Below are 17,556 nucleotides of genomic sequence, written 5' to 3'. Positions count from 1 at the left end.
TCCGTCCCGTGGAAGGGGGTCCGGGACTTTGATACTCTGTTCTCCATTCCTACTTCTACAATTAAATTTATCCCTGGTATAATTTTGCCTATTTATTATTTTTCTATTCGAGATGGTTTTATCCAAGTTAACCTCTTAAGATTTCATCTATTTTCGACATTGATTTGATAGAAATATATATATTTTTCTTCCAATGTGGGGCAGAGAGTTAAAATCTCTTCTTTCAAATTATTAAAAGGTACTTTTGTCCCTAGAGATGTCGTATATTGAAACGCTGGAGAAAGAAAGGCAGAAAGCGAAAAAAAATAAAAATAACAAAAAGTTAAAAATTGAAAAAGAAATAAAAAAAAATCAATGTCCATAGTAAGAAAAAGGGGATATCCCATAGAGTTGAAGAAAAAGTTACAAATGACTTGGAAAGGCTTTTGGAATCGGCGTTTTTGCCTCTAATGACAATAGGTGCTGTTGTGATTTATGAAGTAACGACCAAGTGCTCAGTCTTCACGGCCTCAGAGAAAGAGCCGGCTCAAAAACCATGGACTATTCTTTGAGGTATTAACTAGGGAGGGTTTGATATTTCATTAAATTGCTAGGGCCCCTAGTATTATTTTACTTAATTTTTTTTTATTATATTGTATGTTAATTGTTTCGGCTCAAATTTATCAACGGGGAGGTTGAAATTTTGCTGGACAGATGTTTGTTTTTCTAATCTTGTTTAGGCCTATAATAAAACAACTGTTCAAAGAAATATTCGGATAAGTTAAGTTCTCGAGGATAGCGTCTTTATGTTTTACCCAACTTTCAGGGTCAACTTTCATATAACATACTCCTAAAATACTTAAGCCGAATTCACACTAGATAGTTTGAAACCGTTTTGGTGAGACTTAACCAGTATTTTAAAAAAATATCTATCATTAACATTATATTTCGACTAGAAACAGTTTCGAAATTTTTAGTGTAAACGCGACTAAGACTGCAATATCATTTGTGTTTTTGAGGTTCCGGAAGCTCTTTATTTTTTTTCATCCAAGGCTTAGTGTTCCCCGCACGCTTTTCCCATATTTGACCTAGTTTAACTAGGGAATCAGACTTGAAAGTTGGTGATGAGGGAGCGAGCTGGAAAGACGCTCAAGATGAGATGGGGAGACGCGAGATAAAATAATAAAAAAAGCACATTTTGAGTGTTCTTAAATTTGAAAACCTACGTCTAGGACCCGTTCCATATTTCGTGACGAGTTTACAAGACATTTCGATGATGTTATTCCATCAACGAGACGTTTTGTTGGACTTTTTGGCACCCTACATATACACCGGGGGTCTACTAGGGTGATTTCAGTTTTGAGACAGACAGTTAAGGAGTTTATGATGTACTCCTTGCAATTTTCTTTCAGTTTTTCGACATCAAAAGAGAAAGTTTAAAGTTTTATAAGTTTGACTTTCAGTGATGTACTTGTCCAAACAATACGTGACAATAATTTTTGAGCAAATATTTTATTTTCACTTGTCTTATTTTGAATCAAGGAATTTTGGAAATTTATGCAATCAATATTTGAAGTAAAAGTTAGTCTTAATTTAATATAGCATTATTTTCTTTTGCATGCATTTGAGTGGTTTTATTGTTTGTGTATTTATTCATATTAGTTATTTTTCAAATTTTCTTATATTCACAGAACTGCATTGGTGAACTCTAAATTATATACACCTATAGAGGATTGAACTACAATTCGGACGCAATGCATCAAGCTGTAATATTTTTTGAACGTACGGTTTGGGAGCGTAAGGTAAGTACAGACTTTTGAAATATTTCACAATTTTTTAAATCGACGTTCGATTTAATTTTGAACACTGGGCCAAGTGGTTGTCTTTTCGACCTATGGTAAACGTATAAAAATCACTTTGTAGCTAGAAAATGTATAATTGGCCCAATACCAATATGGCGTCGGGCCAAATACTTCGTCGCATTTATAACACTGACCCCACGTGACTCGAGACCTCAAGTTGAAAGTCATTTTTTACGAAAGCCAGTGCACTCTACTGTACCTAAACGCTAAGCCTAATCTAAAAAAGTCTATCGACTCTGAAGACTCAAGTCATTTCATTTTGGGGATAAAATGTTTTCCATGGGAATTATTTGGCGCTCCTTTTATTCAGGGTTGATTCTTCATTCATAGTTACAGTCTTGTAGATCCAGTTTTCTAAGAATCTAACCTTCGCGCCACAAATTCATTAAAAGCTTCTATTTGGGGATGGAGTGGGGGGGGCAGAGGTCGGGGGAGATGCCATTAATTAATGAGTCAACTTAATGATAAGAATTCATCATCTATCGCCCGCTATTAAAACGCCTCGCATCTCTAAATATTACCAAATGGATCGTATGTCAGTCGTATATAGCTTATTAAACCCGACCGACCCGTCAAGTTACTTGGAAACTAAAGCCGCCTAACCCCGCTCCCTGAAACTTTAAACTCTGTACTCTATACCTATGAATGTCTTAATTTTTACCAAGAATATTAACTATCTTCGGCAATAATTGGAATAATTATTTTAATTTTGTATGGTTTTTATGGGTATTAGTTTGACCATTTATTAATTGTTCTAATCGTAGAAAATATATGCCTACATAAATATTAATCAGGAAAACATTGTTTTTCCATTTTAATATTACGTAAAGGGAGGGTGAAAAGGAAAATCAATTAATTTTTTATCTATTCTTCTAATTATTATAAGACCTATTTGCATATTGAAACATCCAGGAAATGCAGTCTCCAAATTGTTTTAAAATTAAAATTAGTTTGAGATTTGATAGATAAAAAATGTAAAATTTGCACCTCCAATTGACAAAATTCCAACCAATTCCCCCTAGTGTTAGTGATATCAATCATTCAGTATGATGAAATTAGGTAAATAACTGTGCCTGTGCATAAAGAGACACATATAAATTACCGAAGACTTAATATATACCTGTAGAATCCAGTTGATAGAGGCTGCAGTTGTAAAATGTTAAACCTTATGTATCGCAATATTCTTTGGGTATACTCGTTAGACTCTTAATTGTCTTGGTATTAGCGACGCTATACTAAACGAGTATAGTAAGTTGGCCCTGCACCGGGCACCCCCCTCGATGAGGACTAGTTTTATACAGAAGATAATGAGTGATGGGATAGTTCATGTAAAGGCCAAAAATAAAGAGGGCCAACCTACGCATTGTTCTAATTAGGGCATATTCAGCGTGTGAGAATCATAACGTCCCAGCTTTGTAGTAGAAAATTACTAAGGAAGCAACAAAAAAGAAGAAAAAAACCTTCCCAATTCTTTTGTTTTATATTTCATTATTTTTAAAGAAAAACTCATCCTTTTGTTCGAATTGTTTATCAGAGATTTTCTTTGTATAAAATCGCCTTAAAATATGAGATTGCTTTTTCAACTGTTGTACCGTGCAATGCGACATTGAAAGCAAAGATAAGATACCTAGACTTGCCCATGAAACTTAAAGGCGAAATTAATTAATTAGACAAACTTTATAGATAAAATAATCAAATCTATTTTAAAAGTTAGCTAAGAAGGAAGATGATGAAATATGTAGTGGGATAAGATGGTTAAATTGGGAACTAGTCCTACTCTGGTCAAAATATATCAAACCCTTATTTATTTACTAGTAAGTTGATTTTAGTAATAAAAAATAGTCACAAAATATTGCCAACTATACTTACCAAGTTCTGCACTTAAATATGCTCTAAGGTATTTGGTGTAACTTTATAAATTGTTTATGCTTAAAGTGTACTAACTCTTACCGTAACTTCTGAAAGAAAAATGCCTTCCGGGCATTCCATTCAGTCAGTCAGATTTAAATTATTAGTCTATGGAAGTAAAATCATAGTGATTTTACTTTTCTTCGCTATTTACTCTTTATGGGTGATTTGCTGCACTGTTTGGTTTGAGATTTAAATTCAAACAATGGACATCTATTGTTAATAACAATTTTTATGATATTTTGTTAACAAAGTAGGCTTAAATTTTGATAATAATGGAACCTGTTGTTCGTGGCAAAATAATAGTTTTGACCTCGCATCGCAAAAATGAAAAAAATACCATATTTGGTTTCAAATCTTGAGATTTTACCCAAAATAGCAAAGACAGGATCAAATTTAACGAGCGAAATTCAATCTTTAATATTTAATATAGAATATATTAAAATTGGCATTGCGCACAAGTTCTTCTTAAATCAGAAAGTTATAGAGGTTACACATAGAATTATTATTATTCTGCAATGATACCCATAGATATGGGCGTATATCTTGTATAATATCAAAATTATTAACGTCAATAGCAGTCACCAAGCGTCGCTAAGTTTCACCAGAGGAGACTGGTTGGTAGGAATTCCGTGTGTCACCTCTATAACCTTCTCCTGAAACTAATTATTTTCATGCAGTTTCTAGCTACTATAGTAGGGAAACGACTATATTATAGTTGTTTCTATAATATAGAAAGTGAACAGTAAAAATATCAAATGCCATTAAAATAAATATAACCCTAGAAAAATTCCTCGCATGAAAGATAGAAATATATTTGTCATATCTAAATTATAACTTCGGGCAAAACATTCTGTTATAAGTTTTAAAATTTATACACTAGAAGAAGTTGTCCTAAATATTATATTTCTCTTTGTGAATCGGGAGATACCATCTTATATTCCACCTCCCTCATCTTTTCCCATCGTGTTACGTCACCATAAACCGACTATGAATATTAATGATACCTTGAACCGTATCTATATCGTGTCATGGGGATTGTCGTTGTCACAGGAGGCTTGTTTTTTTGTGTGTGTTTTTATCAAAATGGGAAGGACCCTATGCCTCTATGAAAATATTTTTTACAACTGTTTAAAACGGAACGGATATTCGCTTGAACTGGAAAATATATAACGTTGAAAAATCTTTTGCAATATATTTAGTAAATATAAAAGCATGGGAAACGGATATATAGAAGCGATTTTATACTGAATGTAAACTTACCGGAATTCAAAATCCCCCTTTTTTTTAAATAGGTTTTTTGACTTTTACTAGCCTGCTATAGCTATAGTTGTATACTATTGTAGTGTATTGATAACCTAACAGCCATAAGTATCCCGTATAAAGTTGATATCTTCTTTCGAACCAATTTGCTCAATAAAAAGTAGTACCGAGTTTATTTAAACTTCATCCAATTTTTCGTATAAATGACCCTATACTTTATATTATATGTAAAAAGGAAAATTTTAATTTTCAATAGAAAATATGATCCGTAAGTTATCATTTAATAGGTGAAGCTAAATCTTTTGTTACTGTGTAGTGACGTAGGTATAACGTCATTGATTCTTATAAAGCGACACCTGGGGAGAGGCTCCCAAAGCATTTGTTCGACCTCTCTGAGATTGTTGTGAAATTTACCATTACGAAGTATAACAAATGTCATACTTATGAATTGTATTTTATAATATTATGATATAACTATATTCTACGGTTTTTAATATTAGAATTCTAAGTTTAAACTCTAGCGTCATTCGAAATATTGACCATTTTTGATAACTTTATGAATCTAGGGAGTTAATTTACTTTTTAAGGAATCAATACTTAAACAAATTAAGAAAAGATAACGATATAATTGAATGATAAGTCATTTTGACTAATTGATTAAATCGTTTTGCATGCAAGTGCTCGATTATAATTGGAAAATTGCAATTTAATTACTTACGATTGGCAAAAAGCGCGCATAGTGTTAAAACAATGCAAGTCCAATGTTGAAGCACGTGTCCCAAATTGGTCCCGGATGGTCCCCGGTCCTGAATTCCGACCATGGTCGTAGTTGGCGAGACGTTTGTTGGTCCTGATGGTACGATGGATATGGTGATTCTCTTTTAATTGTAACGGTCTGGCTGTTTTGGGAAGCCGCGTGGAGTGTGGCTCCGAACTAGGCTCGTCTTGCTCGGCTCGGAGGAAAGTTTTCCTTCTCTCACTGAACTCTCTCCGCTCCCCGACTGACGGAGAAGCCGAGTTAGACCCCCGCGACTCCAGCACCTGGCTCTCGCGGGATAGAGAATATTCTCTCTTCCGCGCCTGCGCCGAAACACCTGGCTTTCCCAGCAGCCAACGGAACAAACTCCGTTTAAAATACAACGCGGGAAGTCGGCGTAATGATGATAGAACTACTCCCTTTCACGCTTCAGTCGCTTCTGGATTTTTATTTAATTGCGAATCATCCCGACTTTCTAACGGATTTTAAATTAGTTTGCGACTAAACTGTATTATTGGAAATCGGTTTCGAGCCAAGCTTTAATTCAGGAAGTTAACGTACAATTGAAGAATTTTGTTTTAAATCAAGTCTTATCATTAAAATTAGTTCAAACTTTAATCGAATTATTGGAAAGTTTTTCAAGTTAAACCTAACACCATTTATCTTTTTATATAAATTATTCTTCTGATTGGAATAAAAAAACAAAGATATAAAATTTTACTTAGTAATTAAGAAAATCCCTACCCAAGAATATAGTATAATTAGTCTAATTTGGCGTATAAAATTTGCGAGTTTAGGCAAGAAATCCTTTTTAACTAGAATTCATTAGGATTTTTTCTTAACGACTTTCGAGTTTCTTGAAGTGAAATTCGAGATTACTTAACCATTAAAGTACAATTTCCATCATCGCGAGCGATATTAACAGTTGTTTTTTTATATTTATTTCTGGTTTTATCTACTTGAGAGAAAGTCAAAGTAATTAAAGGTAAATTTTCTTTTATGCATATGCATATTTTTTTTAAACTCGACTCACTCAAGTACGTAAGTAGCTCTCTAAAAGTGAATGCAAAATACAATTTAATAAGGGTGGATTTTATTTCTGTTCGTCTGAAAGGAGCGCTTGCTACAATCAGAATGAATCGAAATTTTTATCCGAAGAAATGTTCTAAGCCGCTGTTCCCCTAACGGACTGGACTTATATTGGCTCCTACTTGTGTGTGTGTAAAAATGCTCTTCTCTTTGATACGTTTCAAAGAAAGCTCGCGTGAGGCTGGATACTTTTACTTAAATTATTTTAACACTAACCCTTTCTCCGAATTTATTTTGTAATTTGAAAATGCTACGTTCTCCTTCATACTTCTGTTCTGAGGCTGTTTATACTTCCCTTTAAACACATCATCTTTTATTTAAAGACAAATAAGAATCTTTTTCCCATCAAGGTAATAAGGTTAACGTTTGTATCTTCTAATAAATATCATTGTTTAAAATTTTGTAATATCCGACCCCTTGGATGAAGGGGAGAAAAGGGGGGGGGTACCCTTGGATCAGGGAAGCTGAGGCCTGAGAGATTATGTAGAGAGAGAAAGAGAGAGAGGGAATGAAACTTAGGGATGTTCGTTGGGAAAGTTGAATCCAAGAGGATGGCATTTGGGGAAAGTCGGTGGCGCCAGCGAACGTTTCAGCAACGAGACTCTAGTCTAAAACTCGTATCGTGAGAGAAGTTTGCGCGCGAGATCGAGCCTCCAATAGGACGAATAACGCCGCCTGTCGGCGCTCCAAACACGAGTTTATCGAACCGAGTAGAAAGGTTATTCCTAGCTCCCAGGCAGCTCTTTACCGGCTTGCCGTCCCAACATTCGGTCAGACGAGAGTTTGCCATCGTCGACCCAAGCTCACGGTTAAGAGTCGAGTGTTACTCCAGAATTACTCCCAACGTTTTATCTTTCTCGTGTCGTGTGATAAATATAAACCGGTGCGCGATCGTGTTGACCCGGAATAATTCAAGTACCCTCAAAATTAATTACTTAAAAAAAAAAATAATAAATATATTTATGAACATGTGACGTGATAAAATTTTAACCGTAAAACAATATTGAATAACCCTTATTGCGGGTACCGTGTTTTCATCATGATGTTTCGTAAAACGCATTGAACAATTAATCCCTAAGATTGAGTTCGATATAAATATCCAATTAAAAGAATATTTAACGTAATCCTTTTTCGGTATTCGCTCCTGGACGGAGGAGTGTGGAGAAGAAATATATATACATTTCTTCATCCTAAGATCCCGGGGTGAAAATACTTTATCGTTGCGATATGAATGAAAGGATGATGGGACGTAGGGATCAGGATCGGGAGGACGGAGAGAAGAAGCTCGGGATGAGAAAGGATGGTGATTATCAGCTTTCTCGTCCCTTTTCCGCTGGCCTTCGATTTTGGCAGCGAGTAGTGAACTTTTATCCGGGATGTAGCACCGATTCAGGACGCCGCGTACGTTCGGGGAAAATATCGAAATATTGTTACTTTTCATCTTGCGCTTCTTTTTCATCTTCGTCTTCTTCTTCTTCATTTTCGGGGATCGCGTTCGTTCTGACGATGCTCACTTGGGCTTTTCTAACCACCTCAGTTCAAGGTATGACTTAAATTTATCCATATATATCAAAGGGCATGTCACTGTTATATTTGTTTACGTTATAATCGTATATTTGTCTGAAGTTTTACTCGTAAGTGTTTCTCTTAATTTAGAGGCAGTGTGTAAGTTAGAAATAACTTTTGTGGGGCATTTATTTGCGTTCTTTAAAGATGAAAACGTATCATAGGGAAAAATATAACTGGAATTGTTTTAAAGCCACATATAAATATAAAAGTTGTTTATAGTTTATTTTGACAGGTGGTTTTCTTATTGCGAGAAAAACTCGATATAAATATAATAATACCATAAAACCCAACACGTATAAACACGTTTTCTGTAGGGAAATATACCTCTTTCTAAACTTTGAACTCTGTTATAAAATAATCTTTGACAGTTGGTTTACGCATACGCTATTGTCATATGGTTTTTTTTTGTATTTTGTATAAACATAAGTTTTACTGGTTGGATGCTACTCAAAATTTTTAAATGATTACTCAAAAGTCTACTGTTAATCAAAATTCGATTTATAATTTTAGGATAAACATCTGTAGTTAGTATATTCTTAACTTACTTCGCACTATCACTTGTAATCTAAATAATATTTGACCCAGATTCCGAGGTTCCTGCAAGATGCAAAACTCGGAATTCCACAAATCCGGCGTTACTAGGGGAAAGAAACGAGTGTTAGTTCGGGAGAGAGAGGGAGTTGTACCACTGATAATTATTTCCCACTTGGCTTAACGACAGTTCAGCCAAGTTTTTCTCAAAAACTAAAAAAAAAGAAGGAAAAATGTTCCTCCAGTCTTTGTGAGTAGATACAAGTATCATTGTGCCACTATTTTTTTCTTGGTGCTTTTGTCGGTCAAGCCACAGTCTCACTCACCAAGGCGAGATCCGATATATTTTTTGACTACAAGTATTTTCTTCCCAATCTCTCTCTTCCTATCTGACTCGGAGTTTGCTTCGAATAAGGTTCTTAGCTTTAGCATAAGTATATGATCAACAATAAGCATCAAACGCCAAGATATTATAACGACGTAAGTTCCAAAGAAACGTTCCACTCTTCGTCGATATTAAGATTTCGTGTCGTATAGACGGAATTCCAAGCGGCAAACTTGTATTTACGTATGGAGGTGCTAAAGAAGAGCGCCACCTAGAGACACGCCCACTTCCTGACGTACATAGCGCTTAACTTAAGACAGAGCCATGGTTTAAGCCCCTTATATAAGGCTCTCATGTGACGTCAACCGTTGTATAGAGAGTGATTGACTGTAGTAGGGTTTTATTATGGTGGACGGAGACTTATTTTGGATGACCTTATGGATCTGGTGGTGTTACCATTCCTTCGGGGACATTTTCACCCGGTCTTTTCTGATTACTTTTTAACTCGAGAATGGTAGCTTTAACCCCGTGGTTCCTTTAGAGCCACGTCGTCATCAGCTCGAATGTCTTTTTCGTGGATTTTCTCTTCGGAATCAAAAGGGTTCAGAAATCCCACTTCTTTTTTTTTTTCTAGTTTTCAAAGTTCTTTCTGGAATTAGGAAGTTTTCATCAAATTATTTGGTGTTAAGATGTCTTATACCAGAATTTTCCTATTATATCCTTTTTCCGAACAGTTACGGATTTACTACGGAGTTTATCTCCCTAGGAAACCACCGGTCTCGCTGGGGACTTAGCGACCGTTTTTAAAAAGGTCAAATTGCGAATATTTCAGGTAAAACAAAGGCCTTCGTTTTAGAACGAAATTATTATCTTTGAAAGAAAATTATAAAATTTAAATCTGTAGATGAGCTTTCATTTTCTTTTATTTAATAATATCAACCTTAAGAAATTTACCGAAAACTTAAAAAGAAATACAGTATAACCAATTTTGAGTCAAAAATGTAACTTCTGTGACATTTTGTCACAAGAAACACCGTTTACGGGTTATGATTTGAGTGTTTTACGGATGACCCCTTAAATTTAAGTAAGAAACTGAAAGACAATGCTAATTTAATTAAGGGGTCTTCCCTTAAATAATGTCATCGAACATTTTGGACTCAAAATCGCCCATAGAAACCTACTTTTCGACGGTTCTACCACAGTTTTTGGTATGCAATTATACTTCAACAGCACATGTTCAAGACTGAACTGAACATTTATTTTATGTCAGATAAAATATATTTATATTTCTCCAAATTCTTATATTAAAGCCACTGGGTAAGGAAAAAGTGCATAAGGCACCCACGAGAAAACTTAATTAAATCTTTCGTACAGCCGTTCAATCATTGGTATAAATCGCGCTACATTAATCAAAGAATTTATTTTAAAGAAAGTTACTTAAAAAAAAGTTTTTTTCCTCCTCAATTTTAAAGCAAGTTTCTCTCTCTTGAAAATCAAGTGAGTAAAAGAAATAAGAAAATTTTTCAGAACGCTCGTGTCATTTCGCCCAAAAATCTCGGAACTTCCGAGTGACGTATTTAATCAAAAGTTACCATTTCGAAGCGAACCAGGAGGAACGGAACGGGATGGGAATTGGGGGTGGAGGGGGGATCTGAATTCGTTGAAAACATTTCTGGCGACAGCTGTATTTGAAAAGGTAATATTTGTCGATCGGGAACCTCAAGAACGGCCCGCTAGAATCCCCTATAGAAACAAGTTGCGCCAACCTAAGTTTTAAAATAAAAATATATTTTGAAATTCGAGTGACAATCAAAAACCTTAATAAGACTTCTAATATATATTGGTAAACCAAGACAATGAACAGTTTATTTTATACCTTAAATCCTCAATATTGCTTCAAAAATATTATTCTTGGTTTTCCCACCAAAATAGCTTGCGACTTCTTTACCAAAAATTTCTATTTAAAATGGCGTGTTGATAGAATTTCACGTGGAAAATTTAAAAAAATGCTAAGCAACAAATTTCAATATACGAAATCCTTCAAAGCAATAACCCTCAAAACCTTGAACTTTCCTGAAGGGTATTTAAAGAAATCTGTTCCGATGAGCTAGCCTGAAACGTCGAAAAAGGCAGTTGAATTTTCATCTGGTTCTTCCTATAGCTTTTTCTTTCTCTCTCTCTCACTCCGGCGTCCGATCTTTCGAATGAACGGATTCGCGTTTGCTTCTCTTATAATCCTGCCTTTTCCAACCCTTTCAATCCGTATACGGTGTTTCCATCTAGGCATGGCCGGCTCGGATTCGTATACTTGCTAGAATTCTTGTACAGGAAGCATCTAGTAGCCGCCAACCCCGGTCGTCAAACTGATTCTATAGTCGTACTTCTCGAAAAATACTCCTGTCAAAAACAGGCCGCGGTGCTCCAAATGTCGAGACGAGCTTGTACTGTACTTTGCTCCCTCTCCTTAATAAAGACTTTACGTAACCTAACGGGCCACCCCCACCCCTCGATCTCTCGCTGATAGGGGGCGCTTCAACCCCTAGTATGTACCTCTAGTTTAGAATCGTATCAAGCTGCACGAATTCAATGTATGAGAGAAGAGAAAAAAGGCCCCAAACAACACTCGTTAATAAGTTGAGAGTACCAATTTTCTGATTTTATGTTCGAATGATTTTCAATTTGACAAACGTTCGAAAACTACTTGACATTTAAAACTAGTATATCGTTAGTATCTTGTCATCTTGGGAAATGGTTCATATATGTATTGATGACGTCAAAGATACGTCACTGTATGAAACTTACTGATATAATTTTGTATCGTCTATAATTACTCAGTTTTCAAAGACGTATCATATACTTTTTCTAATTGTAAACAGAATTTCATAGGTCTGTAGTTTAGTATACCGATTTTTCCCATCGAAGATTGCTTCCGCGCAGTATACCCCTTTCACTTCACTACTACCTTGTTTGAAAAAGAAGTAAATTTTTTATTTATTTCCGAAACTGCGCCCAAATGTAACCAGGGATAGATTTAATTTTAGAAGTAGGAATGGAGAACAGAGTAATCTGGGCGCGCGTCAAAGTCCCGGATCCCATTCCAAGGGACGGAGGGGTATGAAAGAAGAGGCGGGTCGTAGCGACAGAGGTAAAAAGGAATTACGTATTTTTCGCCGTCCCCGTCAGGAACGTCATCAAAACGTAGTTTAAGTGAGCCAATAAGATAATTTAAACTTTTCGTTACGTGTTGGAGGAAAGGGCTCTATACTGGGCTATGAGGTGGACTGAAGTAAATACTAACCATTCTCCATTCCTACTTCTAAAATTAAATCTATCCCTGATGTAACTCAAGTTGTAAATAGAAAATTAAGAAAAGACAAAGTTATTTTTGACGGTTAAAGTAAATTGAAAATTTGGGGGATAAAGTATAGGAAACCGAGGTAAGGGAGAGGTTATTTTGAAATAAAAAATAAAATAATTTTATCGATTTGATATAAGCAACAAATCATTTGAAAAGCCATTTTTGCGGACCCACCTTATAAATATTGGCGTTTTTTTTCTCTCTCAAGATAAAAAATGAAAGAATTTGGTGCAGGGGCTACTTCCTAAAAGCGTGTTCGCCTAAGCCTTATTGGATTTCAATTCGTCTTCTTAGTATCCCATCGACTGCGCTTTTAGTATACTATTCGCGCGGGACCTCTTTAATGTTATCAAAACGAGGGATGGTTTGAAATCATCAAACCTCCCCCACCTTCCACGCTATTAACTCGCTAACCTCGAATAAATTCAAACCATCTTTAGCCTAAAGAACTAAAGAACCCCTTTCTCTTCTTTATTTTATAAGAAAAGAATTTGAGGGGTTGGATATTAACCCGAATACTTTTAAAAAGGAAATTAGCATAACGGTATAGGAAAGTTTTTATATAGTTTCCATCCTCTTGGAAAATTTTCTTTTACTTCTTCCGAAAAAAACAAATAAAATAAAAAAAATCTCGTGCTGTAAGGTTAAAGTTTCAGCCTTGGAATGGGTTAGGAAAACGATGTAACTCCGGTTTATATGCACGCATTTTTACGTTGCGCTTGTTTATAGATTTTAGCAGAGGATGAAGGGGTATGGGAGTTAGTCTAACGTTTTTTTCTCTATACGAAATGCGAAGCTAAGCTAATTTCGCCGACCATATCAAGCAAATATGATCTGTCGGAGGCATCAAGCCAATCCATACTTTTCAAAATCTTGACTCCCCCGTTCCTTTTTTCTTCTTCCTTTCTTAAAGTCCATATGCAACACTAGCTGTTACCCTCGGCGTCGCTCGCGTGTAATAAGAACTTCCATCAAAATGATATAAAGAATGGGTAGATTTTACTGCTGAGTAATATTTTTGTAGCACCCTAGGAGCGAAGGCACTCGGCATTGCCCGTCAGCCCGTCGGGACATTTTTTATTACTTTCCATGCGGACATTATTCCATAAAGAAGGGTTTTTAAGTTTTTGGCCGCCACTTAAAAAGATGGCAACAAATCGAACACAAAAGACCATTCAGCCCGTCTATAGGTTAAAGGAAACCAGTGTACTAAATATTCGTCAAATCGGTTGAAACACGCGGACTTTGTTGCATAGAGATGTTTTTTACATTTCTGGTAGCCATTTTTTGAGATGGCGGTGGATTGGAAAAATCTTTCTTAGTACGCGCCTACTCCATATGAGTAACGTTCCTGCAAATTTTCAGCCTTCTAGGGCTAGCGGTTTGGGCTGGGCGTTGATTATCAGTCAGTCAGTCAGTACTTTGATTTATACATATGCAACATTAAGAAAATATTTAACTTAAAATATAACAAAAAATCTATGACTAGCAGCCTGATCTACTCTCAATAAATCCTATTGGTTTTCAATCACACTTTTGGTTCGTGTTAGATTTAACATCAAATGATATTTTGCGTGTAGGCTTTCTTCTTTTTTTTAGAGCTAGACTGAAAGCAAGGCGCTACGCTATACCGACCCAATTTTGAATTCCCGTCCGTTCCTCCGTATTTGAAATTGTCTTTCCCGCTCCCTTCCCTTCCAAACCACCACATATCACGTGGTCCCATCCCATCATCCCGCGCAACTTTCCATTTGCGAAAGACTTTTTCCGTCTGTGTCTTTAAAAGAATTTTTTGATTGGATTCAAAAAAGGCCATTTTTCTTAATACAAGGTTTTTCTTCGCCCGCAGCGAGTTGCAGTTCGGTACGTGGGGAAAAGGGGAAATTAATTAGATGCTATTTAAGACTGTTCTTCTGGGATGAATCGGAATTAAAAACAATTATTTCCGTAACAATTACCCTCGAATTTGGGTGATTTCCAGCACAGTATGGTATTACTTTAATAGATAATTTAAAGAAATTGGCGCGAAAACTCGCACGTGGTTTTTCTGTTTTCATTTTCAAATTAGGAATCAGGCCTACAAGTTCTTGTGAAATAGAGACTTTAGGAAATTAGGCCTAAAATGCTCTGTAATGACCTATTATGCTCTAAGCGAGTGACTGTGGCAAACACTGTTTACTACTCGTGTAGCGAGTTTGATCTTCACTCCATGATGTATTTAATACTCCTAGTTAGGCTTAACGTTTCAGTTCTTTTCCCATTCTGCACGAACCGCGAGACTAGCGAAGTAGCTTTTCCCCATATTGGCTTTCTAAATATTTAAATTTGAAAAGCCGAAACCAAAAAGGCTCTTCCCATTTTTACGGAGCATTTTTTTTATCTCCCTTTTCCCGCATCCTTTTTTTCATTCTTCTGAAAGATGAGAATGCAATCTTTCGCTACATCGTCTTATTTGAATTGCTAAAGACAATTTCGAGCAAGAATTTTTTTTATATTATATATCCTAATACATGGAATTTTTCTTACTAGCACATTTTTTTTTCAACGTTTCTCTATTTAAACCCATGTTTTTCGACTCTTTTTTATAGATTGGAGATTCAAAGTCTGGTTTTCTAATTAGAAACTATAATTGCAAAAAAAACGTATGCTTAAAGCTGTTCTATTGGTTACGTATAAATAAACCTCTAATCAATTGATTCCACTCTTTTCTTGTAATTATTTCAAACGAATTATTTTGATTGGTTAGAGGTCCGTAGGCGGAATTTGTAAATTTGTTTATTATTATAAATTTTAAATTAAATTGGGTTATTAAAATGTGGTCAACACATTTAGTTTTCACTTTGAAAATTTAAATCTAAATCCATAAAAACGAATTTCTAAGTTTTGAAACCATTTAATAAATATTATAATATTAAAAACAAAGACAGCGAGAAGCGCCTTAGATTTGACCTCTTTTTGAGGCCATGGGGTAATTTATCTTTTATTTGATTGTAATTATACCGTGGGAACAAAACTTACCTCATTTGCTAAGAGCTATAGTGTCGTTTGTTATTTTACGGAGATTTTTGTGATAAAGAAAACTAGATTTGGCATATATTTCGAAACTAATTTAAACCAAAATGGTTAATATGAACATTGAGGGTTTTCCAAGTTGCGAACTTGCGGGTTTGTTTTCGTGTTATTTATAATCTATAAATATAATATACATTATTTCTGATAATGCTTGCCCGGGAAAACCCTTAAATGGCTTCCTAGAAAACTTCATCAATGATTTACAAGTCTTAAAACTAATTATTTAAACGAAAACTCTTCGCATTGACCTACACTAAGGTTAACTTGATTATAAATTTAATAGAACCAGGACTTAACTGTAGAAAAAATATATATGTTTAATATTTAGTGCCAGCTTTAATACAAAACTACTTTCGGTGTTGTAGGTTAAAAGGTGCTGAAAATACAAAGATCATGAGTGAGTGGGTTAATTTATTTTATTTATTATCAAATTGAACTAATTCAACGTATGCAAATCGTATCGAAATTTAATTAGTTTACTATAGGAGAAATCCAGATTGCGTCTCTAATTATTTAACAAATTAAATATTGATTTTGAAGTTTGAAATGCAACTTAGCGATCTAAATAAATAAGTTAACCTCTACTATTTATTTTGTACAATAGTTAAATTTAGATTTATTTACCCAAAATAGTATGACAAACTTTAAAATTAAATTAGTTTAATTAGGCTTTAATTAATTAAATTTAATTACGAGATGGGAGATGGGACGCGGTACTTGACTTGGAAAATACTTATTTACTCGCATTTTTCAAAATTGATGGTCCAGTTATTTTGTACGCTTTGTTTTAACATCGTATCTCAAACAGTGCACTTTACGCTTTTTAAATTTATAAGCTGATAAAAGGCCATTGTATTGTATAATATTTACAGTAAGGGCTGCTGAACCTTATAACGGTAATAATTTGATATTCGGCCGCTAGGGAACGCTGGCGAATTAAAACCCCAGTATTCATTATTTCTCTTGTAAAACTTTTATTGTCGGTAGTTGCGAAAAGCGGCTTCCAAAGGGGTTAAGGGGCGTTGTATTCCCTGATGGGTAGCGCTTGCAACGTGCTTTTTACTTTGTTTTACTTAATTTTACTTTACATTTGAGACTGCCGGCGATACATTACACCATAAAAATGTTTTAAGGCCATTATAAATATCTATACCTAGATGTTTTCGAGTTTTCGCGCGTATTTTTATAATTTTTAAATCCCTTAATTTTGTGTCGCGAGATATCTTGGTCTGAGAGTATCAAAATTATCAAAACCATTCGAAATGTCTATAATAGGTGATTTTGACTTATTGTTAGTGATTACTTCATACTTTCATAGGCCCTGTTATAGACTGTATCATAAATTGATAATCTACCAGTAAGTTTGTATGTTTAAAGGGGATTTCCTCACCAATATGTCTATACAAGATCATGATCGGTTAAAAAAGTGTTAAAAAAGTTTTTTCGTCTTTTGCCATTTTCTTTCTTTTCGAAACCAAAAAAATTAGTAGCGTAAGGTGTGGAAACGTACCACGGGAGTCGGGTAAAAACATTGAGGTAGCGGTAGAAAAATCCCACCTTAAAAGAGACACCCTAAACTAAAAATTTCAACCCCAGGGAGTCAAGTCACCCCCATAAAAATATCTCTTGTACTTTTGGCGTACGATTTCTCTTAGGCGCTGATGTAAAGGGGGCAGGAAACGTTCCATCAAAGACGTAATGATGGACACTTCGCTTATGACTGCATTAATGTTTGGTCTCGAAACCTAACATGGACGCCAGGGAGTATGAAGAGCGTGTCTTCCCCAGATCAAAATTAGATATAAAGTTTTAAAGGGGGGTTTTATTTAGAAGTTACCGCTTG

At 35.1% G+C, this 17,556-nt stretch overlaps 2 protein-coding genes across 5 annotated transcripts in view; one reads left to right on the top strand and one right to left on the bottom strand.

The window, feature by feature from the left end:
- The window catches only part of LOC149661322 (uncharacterized), a 46,352-nt gene extending 40,318 nt beyond the window's left edge, over nt 1–6,034 (bottom strand). For both annotated transcript variants that reach the window (XM_089842810.1, XM_089842811.1), the window contains exon 1: nt 5,731–6,034. In XM_089842810.1, the coding sequence (XP_089698936.1) occupies nt 5,731–5,833 (103 nt within the window). In that variant the 5' untranslated portion in view covers nt 5,834–6,034. The remainder of the gene's footprint in view (nt 1–5,730) is intronic.
- A 1,183-nt stretch (nt 6,035–7,217) lies between these two features.
- Nucleotides 7,218–17,556, top strand: part of LOC149661321 (hemicentin-1-like) — a 113,032-nt gene continuing 102,693 nt past the window's right edge. For all 3 annotated transcript variants that reach the window (XM_089842803.1, XM_089842801.1, XM_089842802.1), the window contains exon 1: nt 7,218–8,401. In XM_089842803.1, the coding sequence (XP_089698929.1) occupies nt 8,086–8,401 (316 nt within the window). In that variant the 5' untranslated portion in view covers nt 7,218–8,085. The remainder of the gene's footprint in view (nt 8,402–17,556) is intronic.

Source organism: Phalangium opilio, unplaced genomic scaffold, assembly GCF_054372755.1.
Source record: "Phalangium opilio isolate 3A_F unplaced genomic scaffold, DU_Popi_V2 ptg000070l_1, whole genome shotgun sequence".
In the NCBI taxonomy this organism is placed as follows: domain Eukaryota; kingdom Metazoa; phylum Arthropoda; class Arachnida; order Opiliones; family Phalangiidae; genus Phalangium; species Phalangium opilio.
Note: the sequence above shows the minus strand (reverse complement) of the source record. Positions and strands in the feature narration are given on the sequence as shown.